Here is a 16,708-nt window from a genome sequence, read left to right as displayed (position 1 = left end):
GAAAGCAGAGATTAACAGATGGGAATATATTAAGCTAAGAAGCTTCTGCACCTCAAAGGAAATAGTGCCCAGGATACAAGAGCCACCCACTGAGTGGGAGAAACTATTCACCCAATACCCATCAGATAAGGGGCTAATCTGCAAAATATACAAGGCACTGACAGAACTTTACAAGAAAAAAACATCTAACCCCATCAAAAAATGGGGAAAAGAAATGAACAGACACTTTGACAAAGAAGAAATACACATGGCCAAAAGACACATGAAAAAATGTTCCACATCACTAATCATCAGGGAGATGCAAATCAAAACAATGATGAGATACCACCTCACACCCCAGAGAATGGCACACATCACAAAGAATGAGAATAAACAGTGTTGGCGGGGATGTGGAGAGAAAGGAACTCTTATCCACTGCTGGTGGGAATGCCGTCTAGTTCAACCTTTATGGAAAGCATTATGGAGATTCCTCCAAAAACTGGAAATCGAGCTCCCATAGGATCCAGCTATACCACTCCTAGGAATATACCCTAGGAACACAAAAATACAATACAAAAACCCCTTCCTTACACCTATATTCATTGCAGCACTATTTACCATAGCAAGACTCTGGAAACAACCAAGATGCCCTTCAACAGACGAATGGCTAAAGAAACTGTGGTACATATACACAATGGAATATTATTCAGCTGTCAGGAGAGATGAAGTCATGAAATTTTCCTATACATGGATGTACACAGAATCTATTATGCTGAGTGAAATAAGTCAGAGAGAGAGAGAAAAACGCAGAATGGTCTCACTCATCTATGGGTTTTAAGAAAAATGAAAGACACCCTTGTAATAATAATTTTCAGACACAAAAGAGAAAAGAGCTGGAAGTTCCAGCTCACCTCAGGAAGCTCACCACAAAGAGTGATGAGTTTAGTTAGGGAAATAACTACATTTTGAACTGTCCTAATAATGAGAATGTATGAGGAAAATGGAGAGCCTGTCTAGAGTACAGGCGGGGGTCGGGTAGGGTGAAGGGAGACTTGGGACATTGGTGATGGGAATGTTGCACTGGTGATGGGTGGTGTTCTTTACATTACTGAAACCCAAACACAATCATGTATGTAATTAAGGTGTTTAAATAAATTTAAAAAAAAAATAAAAAAAAAAAAGAAAGAAAAGGGAAGCTGGAAAAGCCTGGCATTTCAGAGAATTACTGAAAAGATCATTTACAAAAATATCTACATCACACTGAGTTCTACAATTGAAATTCTAGTGAAAACCCATTTAAAATATTTCTTTATCTTATATAGCAATTATTTGATGTCTCAAATTGCAAAAAAACTTGGGCTTCACCCACCCTACAAAGTTCCCTTTTGAAAGAATTGTTCTTTTTTTTTTAAAAATAATATCTTTATTATTTAAGCACCTTGATTACAGACATGATTGTAGTTGGATTACAGTCATATAAAGAACACCCCTCACTTCAATGGTGTAACATTTCCACACCAATGCCCCATTCTCCGGCCTACCCCACCCCCCACCCTGCCTGTATTATTGACAGGCATTCTACTTCCCTCACTCATTGACATTGTCACCATATTTGTCAGTATAGTTATTTCCCTAACTACATGCACCATTCTTTGTGGTTAACTTCATATGTGAGCCCGTGCTTCCGGCCCTCATCATCTCTATTGTCTCTGGGTATTATTACAATGTCTAACATTTCTCCAAAAACCCATAGATGAGGAGACTATTGTGTGTCTCTCGCCCTCTGACTTATTTCACTCAGCTTTAACAGATTCCATGCACATCCATGTATAGAAATATTTCATGACTTCATCTCTCCTGACAGCTGCATAATCTTCCACTGTGTATATGTACCACAGTTTTTTTAGCCATTCATTTGTTGAAGGGCATCTTGGTTGTTTCCAGAGTCTGGCTATGTAAATAGTGCTGCAATGAATATAGGTGTGAGGAAGTGGTTTTTGTACTGTACCTCTGTGTTCTTAGTGTATATCCCTAGAAGTGGTATAGCTGGATCATATGGGAGCTCATTTTCCAGTTTTTGAAAAATCTCCATATTGTTTTCCATAAAGGCTGAACTAAACAGCATTTCCACCAGCAGTGAATGAGAGTTCCTTTCTCTCCATATCCCCGCCAGCACTGATTGTTCTTACTCTTTGTGATGTGTGCCAGTCTCTGTGGCATGATGGTACCTCATAGTTGTTTTGATTTGCATCTCCCTGATGATTAGTGAGGTGGAGCATTTTTTCATGTGCCTTTTGGCCAATTGTATTTCTTTCTTTTTTTTTTTTGTTTTTTTTTTTTTTTTTGGTTTTTGGTTTTTGGGCCACACCCGGCGATGCTCAGGGGGTTACTCCTGGCTGTCTGCTCAGAAATAGCTCCTGGCAGGCACGGGGGACCATATGGGACACCAGGATTTGAACCAATCACCTTTGATCCTGGATCAGCTGCTTGCAAGGCAAACGCCGCTGTGCTATCTCTAAGGGCCCAATTGTATTCCTTTTTTAAGAAAATGTCCGTTTCTTTTTCCCATTTTTTGATGGGATTCGATGCTTTTTTTTTTGTTAAGTTCTGTCACTACCTTATATATTTTCAATATTAGCCCCTTATCTGATGGGTACTGGGTGAAGATCTTCTCCCATTCTGTAAGTGGCTTTAGTTTCCAAGACACTATTTCCTTTGAGGTGCAGAGAAGTTATATATTAATTATTATATTATTATATATTATATTATTATTATATATTATATATTATATATTATATATTATATATTAATTAATATATATTAATATTAACATCATATTAATATCAAATGACACAAACTTTAAACTCAGAAAAGTTGTAAGGGTCAAAGGTGAATATTTTGTACTAATGAAAGGATATGTACAACAGGAAGAAATCACATCCCTGAACAGACATGCACCCAATGAGGGACCAGCAAAATATTTAACACAATTGTTGACAAAATAGAAAGAAGATATCAATAACAAGACAATAATAGTGGGATACTTCAACACTGCCCTGTCACCCCTTGATAGGTCAACCAGGGTGAAAATCAACAAGAATATACTAGCTTTGATAAGAAAAATGAAAGAAAGTGAACTAGTAGATATATATAGGGCACTCCATCCCCAGAAAACTGGATACAAATTCTTCTCCAATGCACATGGGTTATTCTCCAGGAGATACCACATGCTGGCTCATAAAACAAATCTCCATAAAGTCAAGAGGTTACAAATTGTACAGACTTTCTTCTCAGATCACAAGGAACTGAAATTAGAAGTACACTACAAAGGGCTAAAGAAGAAAAACTTTATAAACACCTCACTACTGAACAATCAGAGATGAACAATTAGAGATGAACTCAAAGAGAAAATAAAAATATTCCTAGAAACAAATGCCGATGAAGATACAAATTGCCAGAATTACTTATGGAAATTTACAAATTACTTATGGGACACAGCAAAAGCATACTTAGAGGAAAACTTATTGCTTTGCAAAAACACATCAGAAATGAAAAAGGGGCCTATATAAAAAGCTTAATGGCACAGCTTATAAAATTAGAAAATGATCAATAAAGGGAACCAAAAATAAATAGGCAGAAGGAAATAACAAAGCTTAGAGCAGAAATCAATGAAGTGGAAATAAATAAAACAATCCGAAAGATCAATGAAAGCAAAAGCTGGTTCTTTGAAAAAAAAAAAAAAAACAAGATTGATAAGCCACTAGCAAAACTCACAAAGAACGAGAGAGAGAGAGAGAGAGAGAGAGAGAGAGAGAGAGAGAAACTTAATAAACTAGATTAGAAATGAAAAGGGGAGATCACGACAGATACTGCAGAGATTCAAAGGGTAAATCAGAGACTACTCTGAGAAACTCTATGTCACACTACATAAGAACCTGGAAAAATGGATAAATTCTTGGATTCTTACGATCTTCCATGGTTAAACCTGGAATGATCTAGCATATATAAACAGATCTATCACTCCTGATAAAATCAAAATGGTAATCAAACGTCTCCCCAAAAACAAATGCCCAGGCCCAGATGAATTCAATAACAAATTCTTTCAAACTTTTCTTTTCTTTTTTTTTTTTTTTTTTTTTTTTTGGTTTTTGGGTCACACCCGGCAATGCTCAGGGGTTACTCCTGGCTATCTGCTCAGAAATAGCTCCTGGCAGGCATGGGGGACCATATGGGACACCGGAATTCAAACCAACCACCTTTGGTCCTGGATCGGCTGCTTGCAAGGCAAACGCCACTGTGCTATCTCTCTGGGCCCACAAACTTTTCAAGAATAACTGCTACCAATCCTTTGACCAAGTAGATTTCATTCCAGAAATGCAAGGATAGTTTAACATCCATAAATCAAACAATATAATATACCATACCAACAAAAAGAAAAAAAAACATATGGTCATATCAATAAATGCAGAGAAAGCATTCGATAAGATCTAACACCCATTCTTGATAAAAGTTCTCATCAAGATGGGAATGGAGGGTCTGAAGAGATAGCATGGAGATAAGGTGTGCCTTACATACAGGATGGTGGTCCAAATTCCAGCATCCCATATGATCCCCTGAGCCTGCCAGGAGTGATTACTGAGCCTAGAGCCAGAAGTAACCCCTAAGCGCTGCGGGGAGTGACCCAAAAACCAAAAAAAAAAAAGAAAAAAATGGGAATGGAAGAAACTTGTCTCAATATAGTCAAGGCCATCTACAAGACAATGGCAAATATTCTCAATGGAGATAAACCAAAAGCTTTTCTTCTAAAATCTGGTACAAATCAAGGCACCTTGTACCACTCCTATTCAACATAGTGCTGGAAGTTCTTGCCATAGCGATTAGACAAGAAAAAGATATCAAGTGCATCCAGATAGGAAAGGAAGGAATGAAGTTCTCACTGTTTAAAGATGACATGTTACTATATTTAGAAAACCCTAAAGACTTCCAAAAAGCTTCTAGAAACAATAGCTTCATATAGCAAAGTGACAGGCTACAAAATTAAAATCACAAAAATCAATGGCCTTCTTGTACACCAATAAGGATAGAGAAGAAATAGACATTAAAATAACAATCCCATTCACATTAGTATCACAAAAACTCAAATATCTTGGAGTCAACTTAACTAAAGAGGTCAAGGACCTATACAAAGAAAACTACAAAACCCTTCTTCAAGAAATAAAAGAGGATGCAAGGAAATGGAGACACATAACCTGCTCATTGATTGGTAGGATTAACATCATGAAAATGACAATACTCCCAAAGTATTGTACAGATTTAATGCAATCCCTCTAAACATACCCATGACATTCTTCAAAGAGGTGGATCAAACACTCCTGAAATTCATTTGGACCAATAAACACTCACAAACAGCTTAAGCAACCCTTGGGAAAAGGAATATGGGAAGCATCACTTTCCCCAACTTTAATTTGTGTTACAAGCTATAGTCATTAAAACAGCATGGAATTGGAATAAAGACAGACCCTCAGATCAGTGGAATAGACTTGAGTATTCAGAGAATGTTCCCCAGACATACAATCAATTAATCTTTGATAAAGGGGCAAGAAATGCAAAATGGAACAAGGAAAGCCTCTTCAACAAGTGGTGTTGGCACAACTGGTTAGCCACTTGCAAAAAAGCAAACTCAGACCGCCATCTAACACTATGCACAAAGGTCAAATTCAAATGGATTAAAGACCTTGATATCAGAGCCAAAACCATAAGGTATATGAACAACACTTAGATAAAACACTCCATGACATTGAGACTAAAGGCATCTTCAAGGAGGAAATGGCACTCTCCAAACAAGTGGAAGCAGAGATAAACAGATGGGACTATATTAAGCTGAAAAAATTATTAAAAATGCTTCCAGATCTCCATGAAGCAGCATCTAACTAAAGCAGGCACCTTTGTCCCCCTATTCTAGACAGCTAAACTGTGTGAACGTGAATAAAGAAAGGTGCCCACCATCACAATCTGGGCAGCTTTCTAACAATTACAAAACAGCAGTCGTTATTAGGCCCAATAAATGCTTGTCTGAACATTCTGCTGATTCTTAAGATTTTGATACAACTGGTTACTGTTTTCAACAGAAAAATACCATATTTGAAGGGGATTATAACAATGAGGCAATAAATTGATTTATTTTTGTTTAGTGACCAGGCTATGTTCAGGGTTTTCTGCTGGCTCTGTACTCAGGGATCACTTCAGATTGGGCTCGGAACTATATTGGGTTCAGGGATCGAACCCAGGTCTCCTGTGAGCATGGTCAGCACCTTCCTAGCTGTATTATCTTTCCAGTCACTGATTAATCGTATCTGAGAATGCATCATTCCTTTAGATCAATTTATCTCAGAAAGAGATAGTCATCCTTTTCCTTTTAAGAAGTACAAAAGAACAAAATGTCATTCCAGCATTTGAAGAAAAATGTTTCTAGAAAGTAAAGTAGTAAATTCAGATCCTCTCTCTCTCTTTTGCCCTTGAATAATAAACATAAACTTTCCTCTGATCTTCATTTTAATAAAAAAAAAGTTTTCAGGTAGCTTTAATTCCCTTTCATTAAAATAGAGCAGACTCTTGGCCAAGAAAAGACCATCTTTCCTTCAGACCCTGAAAAGGATGCACCAATTGTAGAAAATGCAAACCTGATGGGGCAGGGGTAGCAAGTGCATTTCACCGGTAGGATGAATCCTCACTGGCATGTTTACTGACACTCCACGTCCTCACTTACCATAGTAAACAGAAGAAACTGGGAAACTGCAATCTTAAACAATGAGGGCAATGGAAACAGATAACTTCTTTCTATGTTCAAATGGGTATGATTGTTTTTCCTCAACATTACCAGAAAATAATCACAAGTGGAAATAACATCCTTCCAAGACCAGTTGTATCACTAGTTATCAATGTCAAGATGTCAGTGACACCACCTCAGAAAATGCCCCCAGGAGCTGGAGCGATAGCACAGTGGGTAAGGTGTTTGCTTAGCATGTGGCTTATCCAAGTTGGATTTCTGGCATCCCACACAGACCCTGAGCCTGCCAAGGAATAATTTCTGAATGCAGAGGCAGATCTAACCCAGGTGCCACCAAGTACGACCCAAAAACCATAAAACAACGAAGTTTAAAATATTTTAAATCTTACAAATTTGGGGCCGGAGAGATAGCATGGAGGTAAGGCGTTTGCCTTTCATGCAGAAGGTCATTGATTTGAATCCCCAGAGCCTGCCAGGAGCAATTTCTGAGCATAGAGCCAGGAGTAACCCCTGAGCGCTGCTGGGTATGACCCAAAAACCAAAAAAAATTATTTTTACAAATTTAAAAATTATCTCAAGTCTTGTAAAAGCAGGACACGTGATCCCTGAAAAGTTTGTAAAAAAAAAAAAAAAAAAAAAAGTAAGCGCATACAACTCATGTGCCAGCCTCCATTACCACCTACCACTGTAGCCATTCATTGTTTGCCACATGTACAATAATTCCAAGAAACTCTTCTTTTTGGGGAAGGCGATGGGGGAACCCACACCAATAACACTATTGGGTTACCCCTGGCTATGCGCTCAGAAATTGCTCCTGACTGGGGGACCATATGGGACACTGGAGATCAAACCCAGGTCTGTCTTGTTTGGGCCATAGGCAAGGCAAACCACTGTGCTATCACTCCATCCCACTGTGCTATCACTCCAGTCCCAAGAAGCTCTTCTTTAATGAACAATGGGCATACTGGTGGATAAGAACCAAGAAGAGAGCTGGAAATGCACAGATGGAACCTGGCTCCCTAACCACATTCAATGGGTTTATCCTCTCCTTGAAACTCCTTAAAATGAGAAAATAAAATACTGTTAATTTTAGCTTCTCTTAAAATAAAGAAAAAATATACACCTAAGAAAATTATTCAAAATATAGCCCAAAATAGGGATCATAGCAGTGGCATAGCGATAGGGTGTTGGCCTTACACGCGAATTACCTAGGATAAACCACATTTCAATCCTCTGGTAGCCCATATAGTCAGTTCCCCGAGCCAAGAGCGATTTCTGAACTCATAGCCAGGAGTAATGTGTCAATGGTGTGGCCCAAAAACCAAAAACCAAACCCAAAACAAACAAAAAATAGCCCAAAACAAAGTCTGCATAACTGAAGGCACATGAGCCTTTTAAAACTATCTAATTTGGGGAGCTGGAATGATAGCACAGTGGTAGGGCATTTGCCTTGCATACTGCCAACCTAGGACAGACCCGAGTTAGATCCTCGGCATCCCATATGGTCTCCCTAGCCTACCAGAAGTGATTTCTGAGCACAGAGCCATGGGTAACCCCTGAGCACTGCTGGGTGTGGCCCAAAAACAAAACAAAAAAACTATCTAATTTGTCAAATATAAAGAACAGATGTTGGGACTAGAGTGGTAGCACAGAGGTAGGGCATTTGTCTTGCAAGCAGCCAATCCATGACGGAAGGTGATTCGAATCCTGGCATCCCATAAGGTCCCCCGTGCCTGCCAGGAGTGACTTCTGAGTGCACAGCCAGGAGTAACCCCTAAGTGTTGCCGGGTGTTGGTCCCCCATAGATGTAAGAGCCGGGGCAATAGTACAGCATGGTAGGGTGTTTGTCTTGTACTCAGCCAACTTGAGTTCAATCTCTAGATCCCATATGTTGCCCCAAATCCTACCAGGAATGATCCCTGAACACTATTATTACCATTATTACTATTATTATCATTTTACATCAAGTCAAATTAATCCACCAGCATATTAGAAATCACCATAGCTACAATAGAGGCCAATTCTAGTAATACAAGGAGAGTGCAAAATGAGTAAACCCATTAATTAGAATCCTGACATATACCCAAAGAACAGCTGACAAACAATACAACTAGAAAATGGGTAATAAATTCCTAACAAGGTCAAAGAGAACTCCCTGAACTTACTAATTTGGCAAAATAACAAAAGCATCAACCAAGTTACCTCTGGAGTTCTGGGGTGGGGCTCAGAAGCTACCCCTCACAAGTGGGGGTACTCAGCATCTACCCTGTGCTCTGTACTCTGGACCACTCTCAGTGGTGATTCAGTGACCTTGTGCTGATGCAGCACCAAGCAGGGCTAGAGCCATGGATCTCTCTTGGCCCTAAATATTCAACATGAAAGAGAGGGAGGAAGGAAGGAAAAGAGGAAGGACCTAAATATCATTAAAGAAAAATAATTTTTAATTTTGAATAGAACTATGCTGTGGATTATTAGAGAGCAATATATTTTAAAGTAGTAATAGTGAACTAGATTATAATATACTGAGACGTGATATATATGAGAAGCTATAATACTAAGAAAATAGCATTATCCTATTGGATGAAAAAAATTAATGGAAATGAAGGGTCACTGTGATGCTCAGTAGTACATGGCTTTGCATGTATGAGGCCCTGGGTTCAATCCTTGACACCACCAAAACAAACAATAGCCTTATGTACTATTTTTAGATAAATATTTTAAAGACTTATACCAAATTATTCTTCATTTTCTGTAAGTACCTTCATATGCCAAGTCATCATACACCAGGGTCATCTACAATTTTATTTTCATAATTCTTCAAATAAATTATATCCTGTTTACTGTAATCATCTGTAAGTCATTATCTAATTATATGCCAACTTTAGCCAAAGTTTATGTTTAAAATTACCATGCAGAAAAAGCCACAAGGAGAATTTTGTTGTGCTTACCAATTTCGTTAATCATTGTTCTTATTTTGGAGACAAAAGGACCAACTTCACTGGGGTGCATTTTCGCTCTTTCCTTAAGATCAGCACCTGCAAAATATTTATTTACATATGAAATCTAGTTATACACAAAAAGTTCAGACAATACATTGAGATTTTACATGAAACTCATATAATACAAGGAGATCAAACAAATGTGTATGTATAGGGAACTATATTATCTACGTATTCTTTCTCAGTGACCAGCACCAAAGAACGTTTGTTCATTCAAGTGCTTCAAGAAATGGTTGTGCAAAAAAAAAAGAAATGGTTGTGCAAATCTGGTTTCTGAATTTGTTTGCTCTTAAAGGAAGAAAGAGACTGTTTGGGGCCAGAGAGATAGCATGGAGGTAAGGCATGTGCCTTTCATGCAGAAGGTCATCGGTTCGAATCCCGGCATCCCATATAGTCCCCCGTGCCTGCCAGGAGCAATTTCTGAGCATGGAGCCAGGAGTAGCCCCTGAGCACTGCCGGGTGTGACCAAAAAAAAAAAAAGAAAGAAAGAAAGAGACTGTTTAAATTTCAATTCTCAATAATTATGAAAAATTGAATATATTTTAAAATATGTATTCATTTAATAATAAAAACAAGTCTACTATGCTAACATAAATGACCTTCAGTTACACCTCATCCTTGGCTCTGACCAAAAAGATGGCAGCTTTGCCCACCATTGATTTTGCCCCAGCAGAGCAAAAACCTACTCAGTGAAAGAGGTACTTGTTTATGTGTTCATGCTGTGACAGTCTCTGTAGTGACCACACTGTCACATGTGAGAATCACTGGCTTTAATTTTAAACAAACTGACAAGTTCATAATTGAAATTTATTGCAGAATCATAACTTCGGAATAGAAAAATAAACACATCTAATTCCTTACGGGATCATTTACTTTGTGGCTCAAAGGCATTCTTATAATAAAGTTAATTTAAATTCGGAACATCACACCATGGAAAAGAGACCCCCCACAGCAGCAGAGAAAATAACAATAAAGTAAACATGGTATAAACAAGTGTTCACTCGGTTACTCCTTGTTATCCCACTCTAAATTGACCTTCACTAGACATAATAATCAAACGTCTATACACCTCTTGTGAGTACAACGAATACAAATGACAAAGAACATGCCTAGCAACCCAGCAGATCTTAGTATCATAGTGTAGAAAAATTTCATGTTCTCAAGAAAATATAAATACCATTCTATACAATATATAAATATGAAATAGCAAACTAACTGGCACTACTCTGGCTATTAAGATGATTAGTCTCTCTGCTGAGCCTGCCTACATCCAAGGACTATAGCCTCTTCAGGACCCATCCCCGTAAGATGTCCCCACCCAACGCACGCACGTGGGGCCAATTCCTGCTGTGATTGGGTACCCAGAGACTTTTAAATCACAGCGGCCTTGCTCTTTGCCTTTTCTCTGCTGAGCCTGCCTACATCCAAGGACTATAGCCTCTTCAGGACCCACACCCGAAACGCTTATCTTGTAACCCCTGAATTCCATTTCTGTACATTTTAAGAAGCAATCTACAGCCTTGCCAATGGAGTAATTTTGCAGTACACCCCCATATTTACAGAAATCAAGATGGCTCCTCTAATAATCTAAAAAGTAGGAAACAAATAGGTATCCTCTCAAGAAGTTTAGAGTAGAATTATGGAGAATGTTCAGGGAGCTCAAAAAAAAAAAAAAAAAAAAAAAAAAAAAGCATCGATAAACTTGACTGGAGCAAAATTAAGCATCAAGAAGTTTTGTCGGGGCCGGGCGGTGGCGCTAAAGGTAAGGTGCCTGCCTTGCCTGAGCTAGCTTTGGACTGACTGCGGTTCGATCCCCCGGTGTCCCATATGGTCCCCCGAGCCAGGAGCAACTTCTGAGCACATAGCCAGGAGTAACCCCTGAGCGTTACCGGGTGTGGCCCAAAAACCAAAAAAAAAAAAAAAAAAAAAGAAGTTTTGTCAACTGAAATTAGAAATTTTCACACTAAACTAAAAGAACAGAAAAACTGAGCTTACCGGGACCCTTATTCCTAGCCTGAGGAGTGCTGGGAGGCTTGACAGGCCCCCAGCCATCCTTGTCTTTTTCCCCTGACTCCAGGCCTTCCCTGGGTGCCAGCTCAGATGGCCAGAAGTGGGTTCAGGTGGACTCTTAGTGGTCCTCAGGGTCCCCCCTCCCTTCGTACTCCAGGGGGTAGGTGCATGGGGAGGAGGGAGGGCAGACATCTGGCTTCCGGTTTCCTCTTTGATTCTGGAGACCAGCTCTTGCCAGGTATGGGGTTTGGGAAGGACCCATACCAGAACCTTTCTCCCTAGCCTGGGGAGTGCTGGGAGGCTTGGCAGGCCCCCAGCCATCCTTGTCTTTTTCCCCTGACTCCAGGCCTTCCCTGGGTGCCAGCTCAGATGGCCAGAAGTGGGTTCAGATGGACTCTTAGTGATCTTCAGGTTCCCCCCTCCCTCCGTAGTCCAGGGGGTAGGTGCATGGGGAGGAGGGAGGGCAGACATCTGGCTTCCGGTTTTGTCCTTGATTCTGGAGACCAGCCCTTGCCAGGTATAGGGTTTTTCTCCCCTAGACTTCAGTCTTTCCCTGGACACCGGTCTAGATGGATTCTATAGGAGTCAACAGGCTTTCCCCCTATCTCTCCCTACACTAATGGGAATGCACTCTGGGAGGAGGGCAGGCTGTTCTAGCACTGGTTTATATTGGGACAGTCAGTGGAAATTTTTTCTCTTTTTTTTCATATTGATATTATTGTGTGCATATATTCTATATATCCATAATATCCATCTTGTATTGGGACCTTGATACTGCCCTACAAAGCTCATTTCTAATATTTTACTGCCTCAGTCCCAACCCTTACTTCCCCCCATCCTCCCATGTAGGTGCAGCTAATGACATGAAGGTCACCACATAGAATGTTAAGTGCAGTTAGAGAAATAACTACACTGAAAACTATCATAACAATGTGACTGAATGAGGGAAAAAGAAAGCCTGTCTCGAGTACAGGTGTGGGTGGGGTGGGGAGTAGGTAGATCTGGGAAATTGGTGGTGGGAATCCTGCACTGGTGAAGGGGGGTGTTCTTTACATGACTGTAATCATACAAGTACAATTATATTTGTAATCACGGTGTTTAAATAAAGATAATTTAAAAAAAAAGATTATTAGTAAACTTTATCCCACAAAGATGTTATAGCATTAAATGAAGGAAATAAGAATATGAATATGGCTAGATCTAACACTGCTGAAGAACATAGTTACATATAAGGCACTTGTAATCATATTAAAAATGGATACAATAATAACCACTGGCCTAATTAAGTGTGGGCTTCAGAATAAAAACATACAGGACAATAGTAAGGAGCAGATTCCAATTGTGGGGTCCTCTGTTAGGAAGAAGAGTAAACAGTTTGTGAGAACAAGGCTCCAATCACACTTATTTAGATGGGAGGCACTCAACAGCAGTCTTTAAAATGTTTTTAGATCTTCATAATGAGCTTTTTACAAAATATTTATTGAACAAGGAAGAAAACTGCTAATAAAACGAAACGCTCTCTCTAGTATTAGATGTCTTCCAATGATAGAGAATATTCCCCCATCTGTTTGAGGCTGTAGGTTGATTCCAAGCTCAGGGAAGACAGAAAGGAAGGACAGCAGGCAGGTAAGCAAAGGAATAGGAATCAGAGGAATTGGAGGTTTCTAAACATACTTTTAGCAAGAAAAAAATGAGAACTCAAGTCTTGCAAAGGAGTAACACTAGAGGCTTTCCCTTGAGACTTCTTGCGGTTAAATTTAAAATAAGGGACACACAAAGAAAACCATATCAAGAGCAAATGCTAAAAACTAAAGTCAAAAAGAAAACCCTGCAAACTGCCACAAAAAAAAAAAAAAAAAAAAAAAAGAGATTTTTGCCAAGAAATGGACACCTCTACAGTGGGAGTGTCAGTCTCAAAATTTAAATCAAGCAATTCCATCATTCTTCCAGTGACAATAAAACAAACAAACAAAAAAAAATTATCAGGTCTACCCAGCAGCTTTCACAGTACTCCGGGTCACTCAGTCAAGCAGTGCAACTGAACATTTGGGACTCAGAGCTAGTGCTCAAAGTGGTACTGCAATGATGCTCTAGCTCAGTAATACCAAGGATCCATCTCATTGCTTATCCCGAGCAAGGCTAACGCTCAAGTCCCTTTGGAGGTTCCTCGGGTCAAAAGGCTTTTTGGATTTTGTTCAAATACAAAGATCAGAAGATTGTCTATAGTGGGTGACTTAATTATATATAAATAGCCAGGTTTTAATTACATATAAATAGTCAGAAGAATTTACAGACAATAAAAATACTGGGACTGAAGAGACTGTATAGCAGGTAGGGCATCTGGCTTTGATGGGCTGACCTGGATTAAATCCTCAATACTACAATTGGTCCCCCAAGTTCACTAGAAGTGAAATCTTAGCACAAAGACAGAAATAAGCCCTGAGCTTCACCAGGTATGCCCCCAAATAAACAACAACAACAACAAAAAAAAACAGATATATATATGTGAATTTGATAAAACAGGTACTTAAATATCAATTCTATATGCTTAGATAAATAATTGAAAATATAATTTTACAATGATTCTGCTTGAAGTAGTAACCAGAAGTCAAGGAGGCAAAGAAAAAAAAACTAAAATACACACAAAAAGGGGTTTACCTCTGCCAGTGGAGATACCTACATTCTCTGCTGGATATCTTTCTCTCCTCTCTCTTTCTCTGTCTTTCTTTTCTTCCTTCCTTCCTTCCTTCCTTCCTTCCTTCCTTCCTTCCTTCCTTCCTTCCTTCCTTCCTTCCTTCCTTCCTCCCTCCTTCCTTCCTTCCTGTCTCTCTCTTTCTCTCTCTCTCTCTTTCTCCCTCCCTCTCTCTCTCCCTCCCCCCCTCTCTCTCAGTATCTCTCTCTATCTTGCAAGAGCTGAGTGGTATTCAATCCCTGACATACCTATTGTAATGCAACTCTGTCAAAATTGATCCCTGAGCACAGAGACAGAAGTATTGAGCATCACAAAATATGCCCCCCCCAAAACAAAACAAAGTAAGCTATAAATACTTCCTAAGATAAATTGAGTAAGCCCTAAATAAATTGCAGAAAACAATCAATCGTGTTCATGTATTAGAAGACTCCAGATTAAAACATAAATTCAAACTGAGGCAGACAAACAGACAGGAGGGAATGAGAAGCACCAGGACAGGGGAGGGATCTTCCAGCCACACCAGCAAGGTTCTACCCATGTGAGTACACCCTGAGAAGAGCAGGGCCACTCCTCTTAGCTCTGCAGCTAGGCATTTCTTTTAGTCAATGAACTCCACTACAAAAAATAAAAATACCATCATACTGCAAAGGTCACAATGAGAAAGAAATGCAAAGCACACTACACTTAGTAAATGAAGATGGTAGTTTTAAAAAACCAACCATTATCTGTCACCTATACAGTCTCTCTGATATGGACTTTAGAAAGGAAATGTTGAGAATGTTCAAAAAACTCAAAGAGGGGAAGCACAGCGGTGGGACGTTTGTTTGCCTTGCACGCGGCTAATCCAGGATGGACGTGGTTCGGTCCCCGGCATCCTATTTGGTCCCCCAAGCCAGGAGGATTTCTGAGCACATAGCCAGGAGTAACCCCTAACCACCACCAGGTATAGCCCAAAACCAAATAATAATAATAATTAATATTATTATAAATCTTGGTATAACAGCCAATAAGACTTAAAAGGATATTAGAAAAATAAGAAAACTTCAAACAGAAATGGAAAACTTTGTAGGCAAAATGAAAAAATAACTGGAAAAGCTCAGCAATAGAGTAACACCTGCTGGGACAGAACCAGTGAGCTTGAAGATGAGCTGCATAACACTTAAAGAAAACAGCAGAAAATGAAAAAGTCTTTTTTTCTTTTTTTCTTTTTCTTTTATTGGTTTTGGGTCACACTCATCAACGCTCAGGGGTTACTCCTGGTTCTACACTCAGAAATAGCACCTGGCAGACTCATGGGACCATATGGGATGCTGGGATTCAAACCACCGTCGTTCTGCATGCAAGGCAAACACCCTACCTCCATGCTACCTCTCTGGCCCAAGAAAATGAAAGAGTCTTAAAAAAAATAGAGGATGAAAAAATTATCAAAATAAATGAACAGACAGCAAAAGACTTTAGGGTTAAACTGAAGAGAAACAATGTAAGGATCATTGGGGTCCCAGAAGTAAAAAAGAAAGCCCCTATGAAGAAGCAATAGCCAAAGACATTATTACTGAGAAATTCCCTAAGCTACTGACCTGGAACCACACCACAAGAGGGCGTTTGCCTTGCACCTGGCCAGGTGGTTCAAATCCCAGCATCCCATATGGTTCCCCAAGCCTGCCAGGAGCAATTATTGAGCACAGAACCAGGACTAACCCCAGTATGGACACTCATGATGGCATTAAAAAAAAAAAAAGTAGGTTAAAATCCATAAGGAGCAATAAAATCCTATGAATAGCTAAAGCAATCCTTGGGGAAAAGAAATGAGAAGCATCACTTTCCCCATTTTCAAACTATACTATAAAGCAGTAGTTATTAAAACAGCATGGTATTAGAATAAAAACAGACCATCAGATTAATGGAATAGGTCTGAATATCCTGAGACAGTCCCTGAGGTATATGATCAATTAATCTTTGATAAAGGGGTAAGAAATACAAAGTGGAGCAAAAATTTGGTAAACATTTGAAAATAAAAAAATTTTAAATTATACCCCTAAAGACTTTTAGAAGATAAATTAAAACATCTATTATCAGGGGCCAGAGAAACAGCACAGCAGTAGAGTGTTTGCCTTGCACACGGCCAACATAGAATGGACCTGCATTGGATTCCTGGCATCCCTACGGTCCCCTGAGCCAGGAGTGATTTCTGAGCACAGAGCCAGGAGTAACCCCTGAGCATCACTGGGTGTGGCCCAAAAA

The 16,708-nt window shown here is 39.4% G+C and overlaps 1 protein-coding gene across 2 annotated transcripts in view; it reads right to left on the bottom strand.

The window, feature by feature from the left end:
* AUH (AU RNA binding methylglutaconyl-CoA hydratase) overlaps positions 1-16,708 on the bottom strand; it is a 159,627-nt gene that overhangs the window by 88,431 nt on the left and 54,488 nt on the right. For both annotated transcript variants that reach the window (XM_049769573.1, XM_049769574.1), the window contains exon 4: positions 9,715-9,801. In XM_049769573.1, coding sequence (XP_049625530.1) covers positions 9,715-9,801 — 87 coding nt within the window. The remainder of the gene's footprint in view (positions 1-9,714; positions 9,802-16,708) is intronic.

Source organism: Suncus etruscus, chromosome 3, assembly GCF_024139225.1.
Source record: "Suncus etruscus isolate mSunEtr1 chromosome 3, mSunEtr1.pri.cur, whole genome shotgun sequence".
Classification (NCBI taxonomy): Eukaryota; Metazoa; Chordata; class Mammalia; order Eulipotyphla; family Soricidae; genus Suncus; species Suncus etruscus.
This window is presented reverse-complemented; position numbering and strand designations above follow the sequence as displayed.